At 45.8% G+C, this 19640-nt stretch overlaps 1 protein-coding gene across 1 annotated transcript; it reads right to left on the bottom strand.

Annotated features, from left to right (window-relative positions):
- Positions 1-9734: 9734 nt before the first annotated feature.
- On the bottom strand, positions 9735-11570 carry LOC136472815 (serine/threonine-protein kinase UCN-like). The gene has a single exon (XM_066470520.1). It carries the CDS (start codon positions 11401-11403, stop codon positions 10060-10062), a length of 1344 nt encoding a protein of 447 aa, XP_066326617.1. The 5' UTR covers positions 11404-11570; the 3' UTR covers positions 9735-10059.
- Positions 11571-19640: the final 8070 nt, after the last annotated feature.

The following is a 19640-nucleotide window of genomic DNA, read 5'->3' as shown; positions in this document are numbered from 1 at the left end:
ATGACACTATGACGCATGGGCCATGCTGGTTAGACATGCACACACATTGTCTGTAGCGCCAGCACGTGGGTCTCCTAATCCCGCCACTCCTGTCCTACTAAGGCGTGGACGAGCTGAGCCCACCTGCCACGTCATCTCTCTCTTTTCTCTCTTTTCTCTCTGTTTCCCGCCATCGTTGTGTAGCATCACGGTGAGCCAGAGAGTGGGCACCTCTCATCAATTGCTTATGCTTGCATCATTGCCTTCACATCCCCTCTCCAACCATACCTCACCTCGCCTTGATTACGGCCAGGCTGAGCTCCAATTTTTGGAGCTTTGTCGCCACCGTTCCATTATGAACCATCACCGCTCGCGTCGTGTCCAGCCTCCACCACTTCACCCCATGCAAATTCCTCTGCACCACTTGCTCGCCTTGGCTCCCTCTCCACCATCCACATGCCAGTGGGAGCGCTACCTCCTCCCCATTGCCACTAACGTAGTCGTGTCTGCTATGGCGCATCTCCTGCTCGTCGCGTGCATGTGGCCAGCCCTACTCAGGTAGTTGCCAGCCGAACCACCACTTCGGTCGGGTTTGTGGTGTGCCCCTAGTGCTTATCCCCTATCTCTACCATCCTATTAGCGTTATGGCTCATCGGAGCATGGTTGCCACCATTATAGGTTGTTGCCGCCGGGGAGAGCCCGCTCTACTTTACCCTGTTCGTGCAACCACCGCCCATCATCGCGTGTCAGCCCATAGGTGAGCATCGGTCCCCTAGCTAGGTCTACAAGGGTCTCAGGTGGCTGGCGTACCGCCTAGTGCCACCGCCCACCATGCCGGCGAGTGCGTGGCGTCCCGAGGACCTCTCCGGTGCGAAGGTGATAAGATATGAGGGCTTAGTTACAAAGTCGTTGTCTATAGAAATAGTACGTATAGTGTTCGTGCTATTGTCTGATAACACGAGGGCATTTTTGCAAGAGTGCCAGCGCACACGCGGGCTCCCCACCGCAGGCCGCCTCCACGCGTGGGCCGCGCCTCGCGTGGGCCGTGTTGGGCCGAAATGAGTTTTTCTTTTTTGGGGAAAATAGAAATAGCTTTTCATTTGTATTTTTGAGTTGAACTTTGGTAAATCATATAAAATCATGTAGATGTCCAAAAATTATGAAACAAATTTTGTTAAGTTCCTAAAATTGTGCTCTATCTGTTAGCATATTTAGTTCATATATATACATGTTGATACCAGGAGCTATGAAATTATTTGAGAGTGCTTAATATTATTAGGTTAAATATTGTAGGAATTTTTGTGGTAGATTGGTGGTAGCTTTAGCCCTAAAAATTTTATAGCAGCATCATGGTATTATTATGTGCTTGCTGTAATTTTTTTAGCCTTAGAATAGGCCAAGTACTAGGGTAGTTAGGTGCTCCTTGTTGTAATATAAGTTAAATCGCTAATAAGAGTATGATTACATTTTAGTTGCTAGGTTAATACCTGTTAGATGAATCCATACTTGTTTCTATGGAAATGATAGGTAGTTAGTATCTTAACCATTAGAGCTACCTTAGTGGCTGAGTAGATGTATTCTTATTTAAAAATTGTTGTTGCCTTAATATTAAAGTGTTGCATCATCATCGCATGCATGTAGAGAACGAGTTGGCGAAGATCATGACCATCAGAGATCACGAGTTCGAAGAGGTGATAAAGGAGTATGAGGAGGAGATCCTTGTCTATGAGGTGATCAAGGAGTTCGAGGAGGTGATCAAGGAGTCATGTTATATCACTTAAGGTTGAAAACTAATTTTTATTAGGTAAAATTGTTATAGAACATATATGGGTCACCTTAATAAAGTTTGAAGTATAAACTTTGTAGATGATAGTGAAATACTTGCGGTCGAAAAATAATGTTACTAGCTAGTATTTCTAATAGTCTAGAAATTGAACTTGAAATCAAATTCAGCTCAAAAACTTAGAAATTTTCAAGTCTACCAACAGTTGACACTGCTATGTTTAGCAATTTATTGTGAGAGATTGGATTAAGGAGTGGTGTAGTGTTATAGCTCAATTTGGTAGTCTCATATGCCATCTTGAGCATGGTGAAGACGGTTTAGGTTTAGGAGCAACCGTTTGGTCATGTTGAGCACTTTAAAATTCGTGCGTGTCACGGTTTTGGCTGGTTGGCCATGTGGCCGCGATCACCACGCTCGGGTGCTTGGCATCACTGTGTTGGTCGCACATGTGCGTGCATGTGCTGCCGCATGTGGCAGGCCACGGCCGCCTCTGGCCTAGCCAGGTCTCGGCTATTGCTAGCCCCGCTGTGCGGAGCTATCACTGCTACTGCCGACTGCCCCGCACACACCGCGACGGAGCCGATGTCAGCGCCATCAACTCACAATCACGTCCTCACTGTCGACCTGCCTCGCGTCATGATGTTGCCACTACCGATGCCACTACGACGTTGTGTTGCTGTCGCTTGCCTTGTCCTAGTTCGCACATGGGCTACCCCGCGCCGTCATCTTGCCTTAATGGTTTGGCCACATTATTGTGTAGCAGGTACGCAGACACCGCCTTAAGTCTAGTCAGCCATGTCTTGCCAAGGCATGGACAAGCCAAACCCACTGTCATGCCCCGTATCTCTCTCCCTCTGTTTTCCACCATCGTTGGGTCGTGTCACGGTAAGCCAGAGAGCGAGCACCTCTCATTAATTTCTCATGCTCGCATCTCTACCCTCACGTCTCCTCTCTAGCAGACCCCACCCTGCCTTGACTCATGTCACACCGAGCTCCAATTTTGGAGCTTTGCTGCCATCATGCCATTAAGGCCCATCATCGCCCGTGTTGTGGCCAGTCTCCACCACTTCGCCCCACACCAATTCCTCTACACCACTCGCTCGCCTTGGCTCCCTCTTCATCGTGCGCATGCTAGTCATAGCTCTAGTGCCACCTCCTCACCACTGATGTGGCCATGCCTTTGTGGTCTGCCGTTCACCTTGCCGCACGCACATGGCAAGCCTCGCTTGGGTCGTCTTTGGTCGAGCTAGCTTCTCGGTAGGGTCACTGTTGAGTTGTCGTTGCTCACCCATTACCCCTATAGCCTTGTTGTTGCTGTGGCTCACCTGAACGCCATTGCCATTGCCGTAGTTTGCTCGCTTTCATGGAGAGGTCCTTCTATGGTGTCCCGACTCTTGCAACCACCACCCATCATCTTGCGTCGATCCCTAGGTGAGCCTCGGTCTCGTAGATAGGTCTGCGTGGGTCTAGTATGGCCAGTGTGAGCACCAGTGCCATCGCTTGCCGTGTCAACGCGCGCGGGGATGGTAGACGGCCTTGTCATTGTAAAGAGGAGAAGATCTAAGGGTTTCATTGCAAAGTCGCTGACTATAGAAATAGTAACGTAGATTGTGGGTTGTTTTGCTCATAGTCTAGGGGCGTTTTCATAAATGTGCCAGCGTGCGCAGGCATCCTCGTCGTGGGCCGCCTCGCGTGCGTGGACCGGTGCCGCATGGGCCACACCATGGGCCACCATGAGCTCACGCGCGCTACGTGCATGTGGGCCGCGTTGGGCCAAAATCAGTTTAGCTTTTTCGTGGAGAATAGAAATAGCTTTTCATTTGTATTTTTGAGCTAAACTTTGGTAATTAATATAAAATCATGTAGGTATCTAAAAATTGTAAAACCAATTTTGTTAAGTTTCTAAAATTGTGCTCTATCTATTAGTGTATTTAGTTCATATATATATACTTGTTGATACAAGGATCTATTAAATCATTTGAGAGTGCTCAATATTATTAAGTTAATTATTATAGGAATTTTTGTGGTAAATTGGTGATAGGTTTTGCTTTGAAAATTTTACAGTAGCTTCATGGTATTATTATGTTCTCCCTATAATTTTTGTAGCCTTAGACTAGGCTAATTACTAGCATAGTTAGGTGCTCCTTGTTGTAATATAAGTTAAATCGCTAATAAGAGTATGATTACATTTTAGTTGCTAAGTTAATATTCGTTAGATGAATCCATACCTGTTCTTGGTGGAAATGATAAGTAGTTAGTATCTTAACCATTAGAGCTAGCTTAGTGGCTTAGTAGATGTATTCTTATTTTAAGAATTGTTGTTGCCTTAATATTAACGTGTTGCATCATCATCACATATATGTAGAGAACGAATTGACGGAGATCGTGACCATCGGAGATCATGAGTTCAAGAAGGTGATCGAGGAGTATGAGGAGGAGATTCTCATGCAGGAGGAGGTCCGAGAGCCACCACTAATTGACTGAGCTGACACTGCGCCTACCTAAGGCAAGCCCTGGTGCATAACCCTTATTTTGAATAATCAATGAATATATATATATATGTGATGTGCATTTACATTACATGTTTATTGTGGAAACTACATGCATAGATATACCTACCTATGAGTCCTACTAGCTTAGGTCAAGTAGCTGTTATGCTTATGTTTTCTAGTAGCGTGAGTAACCTGCTGTTACTCATAATAGGTGATTATTATTATCACTCTCACGATAAAATGGTGAAAAGAAATGGAGACCGGGCAGGGATATGGTATAGGTATTAGTGGGTGTAAGAGGTTGTGTCCCATGACCAATGGGGCATAGCTTGGTTACACTGTTTTCCCTGTCTGTGTCGGTTAAGGACTGGTCGTTGCATTGGATTCTAGTCAGGTCATAGACTTCTTATCCTGAACACATACTTGTTTATGGGAGCAGGGAAGGCTCGTTGCTCTCTTATTGTGGGTTTTGGCTCTTTTTGACCGACTGATTGGTGGCAGGGATGGTGGAGGTCTAAGCACCACACTAAGTTCAAGACTCAGGAGTGGGGGCTTGGAGTCTAAGTTTCGATGAGGGCCTAGACCCCTTGATAGGAGAGTAGTGGGTTGGTCCTGCTTGTACCTAGGGTACAAGCGGGACGTGTGTTTTGGGGTACCCAGCTAGGCTACATTTATTTACGAATCGTCATGTAATACGGTACAACTTGTCTATGATCTAGCACCATAGTAAGAACTAGAAGATGAATGATGGTGAATTGGATCTAATTGCTCAACTCTTACTTGAAAGTAGAACATGTGCTTACATAGAATAGTTAGATAATGAACTAATCATGACTGCTAATAAGAAACATACATAAGGTTGCACAACTAGTAAGGCTTTTTGCAAAAAGAAAACCCAACAAACTATAAAGCTTATCATATCCTTTGGAGTCAGGAAATTATTCCCACTAGTTGAGTAAGTCTTGCGAGTACATTGTGTACTCAGGGTTTGTTACCCCTGTTATAGGTGTAGCTTGAAGAATGACTGTTGTGTGGAAGATTCTTCTTGTGGACATAGATAGATCCTCGTATCTCACCATTAAATGTTTATTTTAATTCCACTGTTTAAATTCTGCACTCTGAACTTGGTATTATAATAATATATTTCTAAGAACTTTTGTTGTATGAAATAGACTAAGTAATGTAAACTTGTTCTTATTATTGGATCCTGGAGGGAAAACATGGATTTGTTCGAGTTCTCCCTTAGGGTGTGCTCGACGAAACCATCTAATGTAGCTACCTTTTGGTGTGCTTAGTGTCTGGTGGAAGACGAGCACCTCTGGTAGCATGCTATTTTGGGTGGTTCTACCAAACGTTAATTGACACAATGTTCGCGGGCCTCACACAAGTATATAACTAATGCGAGTTCTTGTCCTCGACAAATACCGATGGTGCCTCTTCATTTGGAGTACCCCGATGGTAAAGAAGGGGAGGAGGAGGAAGCACCCGATCCCTCCTTGGGCACTTCTTCAACCACAACGATGGGTAGCAAGAAGAAGTTAGACTTGAAGAGGGGCCAACACGGGAGGCATCAGATTAGCAAGAAGAAAGTGCGTGCGATACACAAGATAGGGACGAAAGGAGAGCCTTGGAGCCAACTATCATCATCGGCACCTTCGACAACTAGTGTTCCTGTATAATCAGGGAGAAGGTGCCTATAACATATGATGATTGGAGGAAAGTCCCAAAGGACATCAAGGGAAATGTGTGGGGAGAGGAGAAGAGGCGATTCACGTATCTAGTGGAGGGCTATGATGAAGACAAGTGCATGGGGCATGTGCTGTTTGTTGCAGGCAAAGCGCTTCGCAACTTTAGGTCCATACTCAATAGGGAGTACATGCAGAAAGTGACGACACCATTCAAAGACTACAACTTCATCATGCATGACATCTAGGAAGAGTTCATCGTGAAACAATCGACTGAAGAAGCAAAGGCCAAGGCGAGAAGTTCTCTGAACTCACAAAGAGGAACGAGCTCCACCACCACCTAGGCATGACAGGGTACGCCGTAAAGACGGAGAAGTGGTGGCAATAAGAAAGGGAGGCCACTAAGGCCGGGCAGCCGAATCCATTATAGGGCATCAATGAGAGGTCATGTAACTACCTCTATGCCTGCAAGCCAAAAAAAGCTAAAGGAGGGCAGGACCAAGTACAATGAGCCAAAGGTCGAGGAGGTGGTGAAGAGGATCTTGGAGGTCTCTATGGCCAAGAAGAGTGGATCCTTTGAATCTTGCCGAGAGAGGGACGTACTAACCGAGGCGCTGGGAAACCCCGAGCACCGTGGCCACATCCATGGGGTTTCCTCGAGGCAGAGCTAGAAGGATGTGGAGGCCTAGCAATCCAACGCCAACTCTTACCACATGAGGCAAAGGTATAAGGAAGGGATCCTCCAGAAAGGTCGTGATGAGGCAGTCAAGGACATAATCATGGGGAAGATATAAGATGCTTTCACGAGCACTGACCCTAAGATGGTGGAGCTAAGGACATAGATGTTTTGCCATGCTAGCATGCTGCTACCACAGGGTCAAGCCACCGTACAAGGGCAGATGGTGCCGTGGACCAGACAACTCCCCAGGTATCCGGTCGACAACATCATTGAACCAACAAGTTGCACGCTCCAAGTGCCCTTCGGTAGGGCGTACGGAAGAAGGATGTGGCCATGGGAGTGGCACTACCACCTGAAAGCGGTGCCATGTACGATGTTAAGCCAATCCCGCCCAACTATGCCTGGGTCAATGTGACGAGGACCAACAAAGATTTTGACAAGGATGAAATCAACATTCCCACTGAAGAGGGGTACAGGTTCATCGGTGCTACTATTGGCATGCGCATGCTATGGAACAAGAGCGACATTATCTTGGACATGCCGATGCCAGCGTCACAGCCCTCACACACAGCGTCGTCTCCCTCGAGTGACCTAGGTGATGACGATGATGGCGGTGATGATAACGACAATGCTAGTGGCCCAGGCAGCAGTCCTCTAGGTAGTCCGCCTCCTGGCAACAACAATTCATAAGGAAGCACAGGGGTAGCATCAGGCGATGTGACACCACCACCTACAAGTGGTTCGAAGCAGTGCTCAAACCAATGCCCCCCCACTAAGGAAGCCTGTAGATGAAGAGGAGGCCATACCCCTGAACCACACCAAGTCGAGTTGGGTGGCCTATCAAATAGCCGACGAGCACCCATACTCAACTACATTTGAAAGGTATGCTACTAGCAAGCATAGTCAATCTATAATTCATTTTGAGATGCTATCTGTTGCTTCCACTCCCTAACGTCTTAAGCCCCGGTGTTGCAGGCCAAAAACACCACCATCATTTTGGCCCCGGTCGAATGATTGCCCCAAAAACTACATGCATGGGAAGTTTATGTTGACCTTAGGCGACCTCCTTGATGCATGGAACGAGGTTTCCGTCTATGATACATGGAAGCAGCGAAAGTGGGCCAAGAAAACTTTGTCATCAACATTCCGGTGGAGTACTTCCACACGCCCATGGATGGTGAAGTCATCGTAGATTTCCATGACATGCATAAACTACTACGGTGAAAAGACCTTAACGTCGCCCAAGTCACCTTATTTGCCCTGTAAGTTACTTATGACTTTGACACTACTGCATCGATGTAGGTACTTTAGGAACAAACTAATAATGTCATGATGACTTTTCCTTACAGGATGCAGGCGTATGTAAGCAAGGAATTGGGCAAAGATATTATCTATCTCTCTCCGATGCTTATTACAGAGAGAACCATCATGGGTTACGATATACCAGACACTCATGAAAAGCTAGTGAACTTGAACCCAAAGGAAAGAAAGAAATACAGGGAAGATCTAGTAATCGAATATAAGTATCGGGCGAGAATGTACATTTATGAGGCCATGAAAAAGGTCCGGGGAAATGGGTGCGTCATGGCCGCCCACCAGTTCGGGTAAGTCCAAAAGATACTTGGAACATATATATATGTACTGGGATCATGACTTCTCATATTTAAACATTTCTAATATGTATTGTGTGAATAGTGCAGCCAGGGCATCATGGGCCATTGGATTGCATTTATAATCTATCCTCAGGACAGAAGGGCCTATATATTTGACTCTTTGCAGGATACAAACAAAGTAGGGTATAAGCAATTTGAAAGCTGTTTGAGATAGTGACGGAACTTATTCATTTACAGTTAACATACTTGTTGAAAATGTCGTTGACACTAGTGATTTTTCGTACAAGGCTTATAAGAAGTACGTGAAAGATCCCGACTGCTATAATTGGAGATCTGAGAAAAGGAAGATCAAGAATGACACGAAACTGAAACTCTGACGTGAGTTCCCAGTAAGTAACAATATTATTACTACTCTACTACTACTACTGCTCTTCTCCTAATACTACACCTACTACTCTACTCTACTCTACTCTAGTACTCCTACTACTACGACTCTACTCTACTCACTACTACTAGTTCTACTACTACTACTGATTGTTTATTATATATGCTCTAATGATTGTGTATTATACATAATGCAATAGCTAAACAACCCTATGGCTCAGTTCTATGTGGATTCTATGTTTGTGAGTACCTAAGGACATGCAGCAGATTCAGCAGCAGCTGGCAGCAACACAAGAAAGCACAAGGATGGTGGCGAAGGGAAAAGGTCGACCAAGACTTCAGACAAACAGTAGCAGACATATGTAAGTTTGTCACAGAGAGCGCGCATGAAGGGAATACGTTCTTTAACCAGAAAAGCGAGTTAGCGCGGGATCCAAAGTTCGAGAGGATCAGAAATTGGAGCACCAAGTTACGAATCTCGGATTACATTCTGCCGAACATCTTTTCTGGTAAAAAATGATATGTATGAATGACCTTAGTTGCTGATATATGAATGATTTGTGTTTGTGAAACAATGATGAAGACATCACTAATGTAATAACTTAATGTCGGTTCATCGAACGAGAATGAATGTAATATATGTTTGTCATTTATTTTCTGCTTTATCTATGTTTTCATTAGCGAAATTTTAAATTCAAATTTAAAAAAGCTTTTTTTTAAATCTGAAAATCATTAACCGAGGCGGCCAAGTAATAAAAACCGTCTTGGTTAAAATCTTAACCGAGGCGGGCGTCTTTATTCAACTGTCTCGGTTAAAATCTTAAGCGAGGCAGGCGCGTTACGACAACCACCTCGGTTAATATGTATTAACCGAGACGGTTAGCTTATGATGCCCGCCACGGCTAATCTATTAACTCCAACCGCCTCGGTTGAGGCCACAATTAATCGTGACCTTTACGCCAAGACGGTTAGCTTGCTCGCCTCGGTTAAGCAAAAATGCCCGCCTCGATTAAAATTTCTGTAGCGGTGGCTCAACTAAAGATTGTGTATTATGATGATCAGAGCACTGCACATTGCCCGGTCTATGAAACAAAAGAACTACACTACTTTAATTCGCATCAGAATTCATCATTGCGTGTACGCTGTAGGAGTAAACAAGCAGTAAAATTGCCTAAGTCACGTTATCCTTCTTTTTCTTCGGTAATCATGTCATCATCGCTTGCAAGCCAAGCGAAAAAATCACACGAAGAAAAATGACTCGAGCGCAGCGCGCGAGCCCACACGTGCGCCAGCCAGCCCTTCCTAAAATGTTTGCACAACCCCACCGACTCTACCTCGAATTTACAGCACCATCCCCGCCTCCATGTATCCACCCTCGATCCTTTGGTTACAATACAGTAATCTACTGAGCACCAAAGCGCAAAAGGAGCTAGTCCGTCAGAGCTCAGAACTCCGTCGAGAAGTCCGACGAGGACGACTCCGACGCAGACTTCGTCGGCGGTGGCTGGTGAAGGTCCTTGAAGTGGCCCCTCACGTCGAACCCCTCGGCGCCGTCCGCGAGGTCCTCGTCGGTCGGCGGCGGGATGTAGGGCGGCCGGGACACCTCCATGAGCATGTCCCACGCCACGCCGGCGAAGAACGGGTGGGCGCGGATCTCGTCGGCGCCGCCGGCGTAACCGAGCCTCCTCCTCGGGTCCCGCTCCAGCAGGCCCGAGATGAGGTCTGCGAGCTCCGGTGACCGTCGCAGGCTGTCGCCCGGGAACTCGAGCTCCTTCTGCAGCACGTTCCGGAACGTCTCCTTGCGGTTCTGCCCCTTGAACGGCGTCCGCCCGAACGCCATCTCGTAGACCAGCACGCCGACGGCCCACCAGTCGACGGCGAAGCCGTGGCCCTCGCCGCGCACCATCTCCGGCGCCACGTACTCCTCCGTGCCCACGAAGGAGTAGGACTTGCCCCACGCGGCGGCGGCGGCCGACGCGCCCGAGCCGCAGCCGCCGAAGCTCGCGGGCTTCCGGCTCACGGGCGACACCCGCGCCGACTTGCTCTTCCTGCTGCCCACCCCGGCTCCGTCGCCGCCGCTGCCCATGATGTACCGGACCAGGCTCTGGAGCTGCTGCCGCGGCGACGCCGCCGCGGACCACGGCTGATGAGGGGGCTTGGAGTTGGAGTTGGAGTTGGAGTACGACTTGGCCTGGCCGAGAACCGAGTCGCTCCGCACGGGGACGCGCGACCGGCGGTTGTTGTGGCCGCGGGATGACGCCGGCGGCGGAGGCGGCGGCGAGTCCGCAGACCTGGGATTGAGGAGGCGGGACAGGTCGAAGTCGGTGAGCGTGACGTGGCCGTCGGCGCGGAGGAGCACGTTCTCGGGCTTGAGGTCGCGGTACACGACGCCCGCGGCGTGGAGCTCGGCGACCGCGGAGATGATCTCGGCAATATAGAAGCGGATGGCCGCGGGGGAGAAGACGCGGTCGGGGAGCGAGTAGCGGAGCTCGTTGAGGTCGCCGCCGGAGCAGTACGGGACGGCCCACGCGAGGAGGTCGTCCGTCTCGGTGAAGCCGAGGAGGGAAGGGAGGTGCGGGTGCGCGAGGCGGGACAGCACGTTGATCTCCCACCGCGCGCGGCGGTCGGCGTCGGGCTTGCTGCTGCCGGAGCGCTTGTCGAAGACCTTGAGGGCGTACCGGCTGGGGCGCAAGGCCGAGGGGCCCGCCTCCGTGACGAGGAACACGGTGCCCATGGCGCCGCGGCCGAGGACGCGAAGCGCGCGCGCCCGGTCGAGGTCGATGTCCATGGCTGCTTGCCGGCACGGCACGTACGGGTGCGCGGGCCGGGGCAGCCGTGTGTCTGCACGCCGCGCGCGGCCGGGACGTGTTGTGGTGGCGCGCTCTCTGGGCTAAGAATAGCGAGCAGGAGCAACCGTGCAACGGAGGCACTATAGCTAACTAATGGAGAGGCGAGGAGGGTTTGCAGGGAAGATATAGGAGGCGCGGCCAGGGAAACACTGACAGCACCCTTCTGCTTTTAAAATTGTCTCGTTCTTCATCTAACAAGTTGTTATAGGGGGCGTTTGGCCGGGTTCCCTCCGGCTCTGGCTTCCACACTGTAGCGCGCAGGAGCTAGAGTCGGAGGAGAAAAAAAAACTTCTCTAGTTCCGGCGCTGTCAGTGAGAGAGGAAAGGAGGAGAGAGAAAAACGGCTCCAGAGATGAACAGGGGAGGAGTCAAAGGAGCCGGAGCCGCTCGGAGCCCGGCCAAACGGGCTCTTAGTTTTTATTATTGGGACCTGTTATATTTCAGGTGCCTCAAATATTGCTTCTTTTTAGGTAACAGTTATCATCCCTTAGATTCACATTCTTTAGATTCGAAGACGCACAAATCTTGAAGCTATATCAGCGAACGACACGTTGTCTGAAGAAAGCACGGAATTCAGGCGACCGTTGTATAGAAAAAGTGGTTATTATTAGGGACGTATGTATCACCCTTGAACATCTTACTGCTACAGTCTTGAAAATAAGGTCTTAAGGAATTTAGGATCAACCATACATTGCGCACTCACCTTAGGGACAACCTTAGCACAAAGAGATAGAGGACAAGCCTCAACCCTAAGACCCGGCTTTATAAATGTTTTTGCTTGGTGTCATTGGCAATGTTCATCGAGCACTGAGGAAGAGGCAGCCCTTGGCTCCGTTGTCTTCGTCGAACCCCCTGACCCCGCCATCGCTAACCGATCGCTGGATAAGGAGGCAACTCTGGCTCGTCGTCTCCCCTAACTACGACTTTAGCCATGTTCGTTTGTCTGATAATCCATACTTTTCAGCTTGTTTTTTCAGCCAGAACAATATTTTTCTCTCACAACAAATCAGCCGGAACAGTGTTTTCGGCTTGTTTTTCAGCGAAGCGAACGAGGCCTTTATCGTCTTCCTTGACATGTCACCACCTATGCGTAATGCCATGGAATGTGCCCATGGCCCCTGACATCACCGAGGAAGTAGCAGGCGAGTGGCAGTTCCCGCTTAAGGCGGTAGGGACGCTGGGAACAAGGGAAGGAAAGGGAGGGAGGCGGATCCGGTAGTGGGGAAGAAGAGGCGTGAGGGTCTTTTTTTTTAATAAAAAAGGTTTGAGGAAGTGGTACGACTTACCCACCTAAAGATCAGTCCCAATCTTAAACATAACATGGATAGCCTCATGCTCAATGGCACCCATTTTATGACTGATATCGGCCTCAAACATTACTAATGCCATTACTTCAAGATTCAGTGACTTGGTTCATCTTTCTACCTCCGCAGTCCATTTGGTTCGAGATAATTGGTGGAGGAAATAGGAGTTTAGAGATATAGGTTTCTAAAATCTAAATATGTCATTTGTTTGGTGGGAGTGAAACTTTTGATGGGATGAGGAATGAGTTTAGGAGAGAGGGAGGCAATTTTCGCTAGTCAAATGAAAGATGGATGCATCCGCATCTTTTATCATAACTTATGATATAACTTTTCACTCTCAAACACTCACACCAAACAAAGGACATATTTCCTCTCTTAATTCCCTCAATAACTCAAACAAAGGAATAATAAGACTAACAGAACAAACTTTCAAGCGACTACCTCTATCAACTCCCACCACCAATAGGAATTCTAAAGGATTGAAATGCAATAAGAAAATTTTCTAAGATGCCCTTTGGAATAAAAGATTGGCATCTTATAAATTCTATAAAATTCCTATGGAATTTCTTATTTGATAGGAACTATAGAGGAATTCTATCAACAGATTGAATCTCATGCAAAAGTTACCATCGTGTCAAACTCTCATCAAATTTATGTGTCTTTCCTACGCTTTGTCCAAACATTCAATCTTACAGATTAATTACTGTGTTTCATGGCATTTTATTTTTACCTTTTCCTATTCCCACATTCCAAAGAAGCCTTTAGATGTTCAATTTTTTTTTTTAAAAAAATCCCCTTGCCAAGGTTTTCGAGAGCTAGTAAATAATTCTTGGTTACATATTTTCTCAATTATTACTGCAATATACTGCCTCAATCTTGAAAAGATATAAAATTCTAGCTTTATCTCAAGTCAGTCTTTCTTAAGTTTAACTAAGTTTATAAAAAAGAGCATCCATATCTCTAACACAAAATAAGTACGTATGATATGAAAATGTATGTCATGACGAATGAAATAACACTTATTTTTCCCTGTCTGAGTTGCGAAAAAATGTCCTTGTGTAATCATAACCACATGCGAGAAAGGTGAGGGGCGGTAGTTGTGGGCTTCGGTAACCTTGGATTACCGTGGCTTCACAGTGTTGTAACAAAGCATTCCACTTCTGCTTAATAAAAAACGTGCCATGGCAGGATCTCGAAAAAAAGAAATAACACTTAGACCTTGTTCGGCCTACCCCATATTTAGCTTGTTCGACTTCTTTTTTCAGCCGGAACAGTATTTTTCTCTCACAATAATTCAGCCGGAATAGTATTTTTCAGCCAATTTCAGCCAAGTTTCAGACCAGCGAACAGGGCCTAAGTGTTTTTCAGCCAGTTTCAGCCAAGTTTCAAACCAGAAAATGATGATTTAACTTGATACTATGCTAGAACTTTTTTAGACTCGTTATAACTCCGAAAGGTTTGAACACTGTTTTTTTCCAAGTAAAATAGCCTTACTACAAGTTAACTTTACACTTGCACCAACGTCAAACGCGAATGTAAGTGGAACCTACTAGTCTTTTGTTGGTCGCGCTGTTCGTTTAGCTTATAAGTTGTATTTTTTTTAATTAATAAATAATATATTTTTCTTACCGTAAATCAGTCGACGCTACTTTCAACGATGACTGATGAGCCCAGTAAACTCCTCCCGCTGGGCGTTTAAAATAAAAGGTTGCAAACACGCAGGGTTTCGATCTCGCAAAAACAAAGCAAGAAACTGCTGCTAGTAGCTACCCGATAAACTAGGGATGCAGAGAAAAAGAGCTCGCCGGGCGTGGAGCTCGAGGAGGCAAAAGCGGGGTTTCCACGTGTGGATGGCAGCAGGAATCGAATAAAACCCATCAATCATATGGATGCATGCAAGCTGCGATGGATTAGAAGGAATAAAAGGAACAGTGGCGGCAATTGGACGCCATTGGCACAGTTGCTAGCTACTCTAGGAGCTACTGGTATGTGTTCATGTTGCAATCGCAACTGACGAGTTTTTTTATGAAAGAACGCCAAAATGACAAAATATACGGAGATTTGACGCGATTCGTCGCACAGTTGTTACCTGTTGCTTTCATAAAAGCAGAGTTAATTCTCGTTTAAAAAAAATCGTCGTACAGTAATCTCCCGGGGCGTGCGGTTTGCCGTTTGTCTTGATCTCAAATTCTCAATGCGTCCTGTCCCATCCTGAAGCATCTGAAACGTATTGTCACTGTCGAATAAGCCAATAAGGCCACGGAGATGTTTTTTCAGGCCGATGGATATTATAGTATATGATAAGTACGTTGCAGACCTGCACAATGCGAGTTCAGACGAACTGAGATGGCATTCCATTGTTAATTGAAGCATGCAGACGTGGATTGGCCGTCACTTGTGTACACATGAGCCAATGCAAGCAGCTGATGCTAATGCCAAGAGCGAGTCCAAGACGTACTGGTGGGTATCTATCTCAAACAGGTTCTTACAAATGCGTCGACGATGGTGACTCGCGAGGCCTGAAATCGTTGGCATCGGTGATAACACCAACCTGATCCTTTCAGCTGCTTCGGTTCTGAAAACTAATTAATCTTGTAGCTAATCCATGCATCAGATCACAGCGACTAATATAAATTACAATGCTTATTATTATCTTGGACGATTGCAATTTGTCAGAGCCCGTTGCGAATCGATAGAGTGATCCTCAGACCTCAGCAGCAGCTGCAGCTGCCTGGAAGCAGCTAGCTGCCCTGCCCTGGGTGCACAGGCACAGGTGCGGAGCCTGCAAGGATTTGTTAAGCACAAAGCACTCTGCGCTGGAAATAGTAACAAATGATCAGTTGTCAGTGGTTCATCAGCTCACTATCCTGAATAATACAGCTAGCAGCAGTAGCAGCTGCCCGTGCAACCTTTCATTCCTCTGATGAATCAGAATCACCACCGAGCCGCGCCCATTGTTTAATCCAAGCAATATTGCATTGGCTGCTCGGAGTGATGAGCCGCATGTGAGGAGAATCATGAAGCCGGAGCTGGAATTATTATTCTTTGCATTGGTGACTGACACCTAATCGCGGTAGAGGATTAGTAGATAGGTAGGGTAGGGCCTGTATTATACTCCCACTTGTGCAGTTTTTAGTTAGTTGCTAGTATGTCTGAGATGCACATCAAGTTGCAATTGCAACACATGAACATTATTAGTATCAGGGATTGGTCTCAATGAAAATTAATGACAATAATTTATGCCTATTTGGAACGCAGAAATTTTATAGGAATCATGTAATAATTAGTTTAGTTTTATAGGAAAAACAGAGAAAATTTATCGTGTCCAAACAGGACTTAATTTGTGGTGTGCGCCTTCTGCTTTGCAGAATGATACTAATAGCCTTTTGTGCAGTAATTCTGCTGGATTCCGGCCCGAATTTGGATCAACTTATTTGAAGTAGTTCTCAAATTATTTTTGATTCATAGCGTAATATGAAGCATGCATGTTTGTATAGTGAAAAACATAAGAGAAAAAAGTTAAAACTCGAATGCTTATGAGTTGCAGGACAAGAAGCTAGCTGATGGAAAATGAATTCTTTGCCTGACAGTTGAAGGATGCAATTCATCGAGACCAATCTTCAGCTCAGCGCAACCACCTTAAATGCCATTATTTAATCCAAATCCAATAAATTTCTGACCGAAATTTCTGAGGCCGATCAGCTGATCCGATCTGTGGATGCATTAGGCTCCAGAAGTACACGTGCGACAGGCCATATATAATTGTATTTAGACTGATAGAAAAAAAAATGCGTATAGAAAAGTAATATCAACACGAGTGGTTCTCTTACTTCAAGTCTATTTTTTTCTACTAGTAGTTCATAAATTTAAAAACGATATTACGAGAAATGAAGAGAACCATATATGTATTATTGCTTTTTTAGATTAACTGTATGTGTTGCTGATCAACCTAATCATTGTATGCAAGAGAGAGGATTGACTTTATTTAAAAAAAACTATAATCAGCAAAGTATCCACTCCACCTATGTTGTCTCAACGTAGCAGGTCCCAAGCCCTGGTAAAGGACGAGGGTTGTGATAGGCGTGGCGAGCCAACGTTAAATCTAGTCATTCTAATAGAGATGAAACCCAAAAGAAAACCGTTGGGACGCAACCCTCTTAGTGACGCGCCATATCGGAACCCGGGTATGGTGTTAAATGGGCAAGGGCCGGGTCGGCACCCCCTTAGTGATGCACCGTGTTGTGATCTGGGCATGGTAAGGGTCAGAAGGCGAAGGAGGTGGACAGTACATGTTTTAAGCTTTGGTACACAGGGACAATCGCGAATCGAAATGGAGTAGGAGTTTTGATTAATAAGAGACTCAAGAATGGTGTGGTGGGAGTGAGAAGGCAAGGAGATAGGATTATCTTAGTCAAACTTGTCGTTGGTGATATGGTCTTGAACGTAATTAGTGTGTATGCCCCCAAGTAGACCTCGACGAGAGTGCTAAGAGACAGTTCTGAAAAGACTTAGATAGCCTAATTAGAGCTGTACCTAGTAGTGAGAAGCTTTTTATATGAGGAGATCTTAATGGGCATGTAGGTACTACAAGCGTAGGTTTTGAGGCGGCTCATGGAGGTTTTGGGTATGGTAGTAGGAATCAGGAGAGGGAGGAAGTTCTGGACTTCGCGTTAGCTTTTGACCTGATGATAGCCAATACTTTCTTTAGAAAGATAGAATCTCATCTAGTGACCTTCAGTAGCGGACAACACTCTAGCCAGATTGACTTCGTCCTCGCAAGAAGAAAGGACAAACGAGCATGCTTGGGTTGCAAGGTGATACCAGGGAATTGTGTTGTTTCTCAACATAAGCTTTTGGTGGAAGCTTTTATTTTCATATGTGTGCCTATAGGGATAAACAAGCTAAGATTAAAAGAACAAAGTGATGAAAACTGAAAGGGAAGATGTCGAAGGTATTCAGGGAAAGAGTTGTCAAAGAGAGCTCTTAGAAGGAAGAAGAGGACATAAACAACATGTGGGAGAAGATGGCAACCAACATTCGGAAGATGGCCTCAGAGGTGTGTGGAGTAACCAAAGGAAGTGGAGGCGAGGCTAAAGATACTTGGTGGTGGAACAAGGAAGTCCAAAGGGCTATTAAGGAGAAGAAAGAATGCTATAGACGCTTGTACCATGATAAGAGTGTGGACAACATAGAGAAGTACAAGGTGGCAAAGAAGACTGCAAAGCAAGCTATAAGTGTGGCAAAGGGTAGAGCATATGAGGATCTTTACTATCATTTGAGTACAAAGAAAGGAGAGAATGACATTTATAGGATGGCTAGGGTTCGTGAGACAAAGACAAGGGACTTCAACCAAGTTAAGTGCATTAAGGATGAAAGATAGCATCTCTTAATGAAGGAGGATGAGATCCGACATCGATGGCAAGAGTATTTTGATAAATTATTCAATGGTGAGAATACGGACACAACCTTTCAGTTGGATGACTCTTTTCATGGCACCAATAGGCACTTTGTGCGGAGAATCCAAGAATTTGAGGTCAGAGATGCGTTGAAAAGGGTGAAATGAGGTAAAGCGATGGGATCGGATGGTATCCCAATCGAGGCGTGGAGATGCCTCGGGGACATAGCTATAGTATGGCTAACCAAGCTGTTCAATCATATTTTTTTGATTGAACAAGATGCCTGATAAGTGGAGGAGAAGTATATTGGTACCGATCTACAAGAATAAAGGGGATATTCAAAGTTGTACTAATTATCGGGGAATTAAGTTGATGAGCCATACTATGAAGTTGTGGGAGAGAGTTATCGAGCATCGCTTGAGAGCAATAACGCGGGTCTCTATGAACCAATTTGGTTTCATGCCCGGAAGGTCAACCATGAAAGCCATTTTCTTAATAAGACAAGTTATGGAGTGGTATAGAGAGAAGAAGGACCTACACATGTTTTTATTGACTTGGAGAAGGCTTATGATAAAATACCAAGAAATATTATGTGGTGGGCTTTGGACAAACATAAAGTCCCAACGAAGTACGTCGAACTCATTAAGGACATATACAACAATGTTGTGACTAGTTTTCGAACAAGTGATGGATACACGGATAACTTCCCGATTAGGATAGGACTACATCAAGGGTCAGCTTTGAGCCCTTATCTGTTTGCCTTAGTGATGGATGAGGTCACAAGGGATATACAAGGGGACATCCCTTAGTGTATGCTTTTCGTGGACGATGTAGTGCTAGTTGATAAAAGCCGTACAGGAGTGAATCAGAAACTAGAGTTATGGCAGCAGACTTTGGAGTCCAAAGGTTTTAGACTCAGTAGAACTAAACTGAGTATATGAGATGTGACTTCAGCACTACTACTCGGGAGAAGAAAGATATTAGTTTGGAAGGTCAAGTAGTGCCTAGGAAGGATACCTTTCGATATTTAGGATCAATGCTACAGGGAGACGGGGATATTGATGAAGATGTTAGCCATAGAATCAAAGCAGGGTGGATGAAGTGGCGTCAAGCATCTGGTGTCCTATGTGACAAAAGAATACCACAAAAGCTAAAAGGCAAGTTTTATAGGACGGCGATTAGACCGGCTATGTTGTATGGTGTAGAATATTGGCCTATGAAAAGACGATATATTCAATAGATAAGTGTCGCGGAAATGCGTATGTTGCGTTGGATTTGCGGTCATACAAGAAGGGATCGAGTTCGGAACGATGATATACGTGATAGATTAGGGGTAGCACCAATTGAAAAAAAAGTTTGTCCAACACCGGTTGAGATGGTTTGGACATGTCCAACGGAGACCTTCAGAGGCACCGATGCATAGTGAAATCCTAAGCCAGGATAGTAACGTGAAGAGAGACAGAGGAAGACCGGAGTT

This window comes from Miscanthus floridulus, chromosome 8 (assembly GCF_019320115.1).
Source record: "Miscanthus floridulus cultivar M001 chromosome 8, ASM1932011v1, whole genome shotgun sequence".
NCBI lineage: Eukaryota > Viridiplantae > Streptophyta > Magnoliopsida > Poales > Poaceae > Miscanthus > Miscanthus floridulus.
This window is presented reverse-complemented; position numbering and strand designations above follow the sequence as displayed.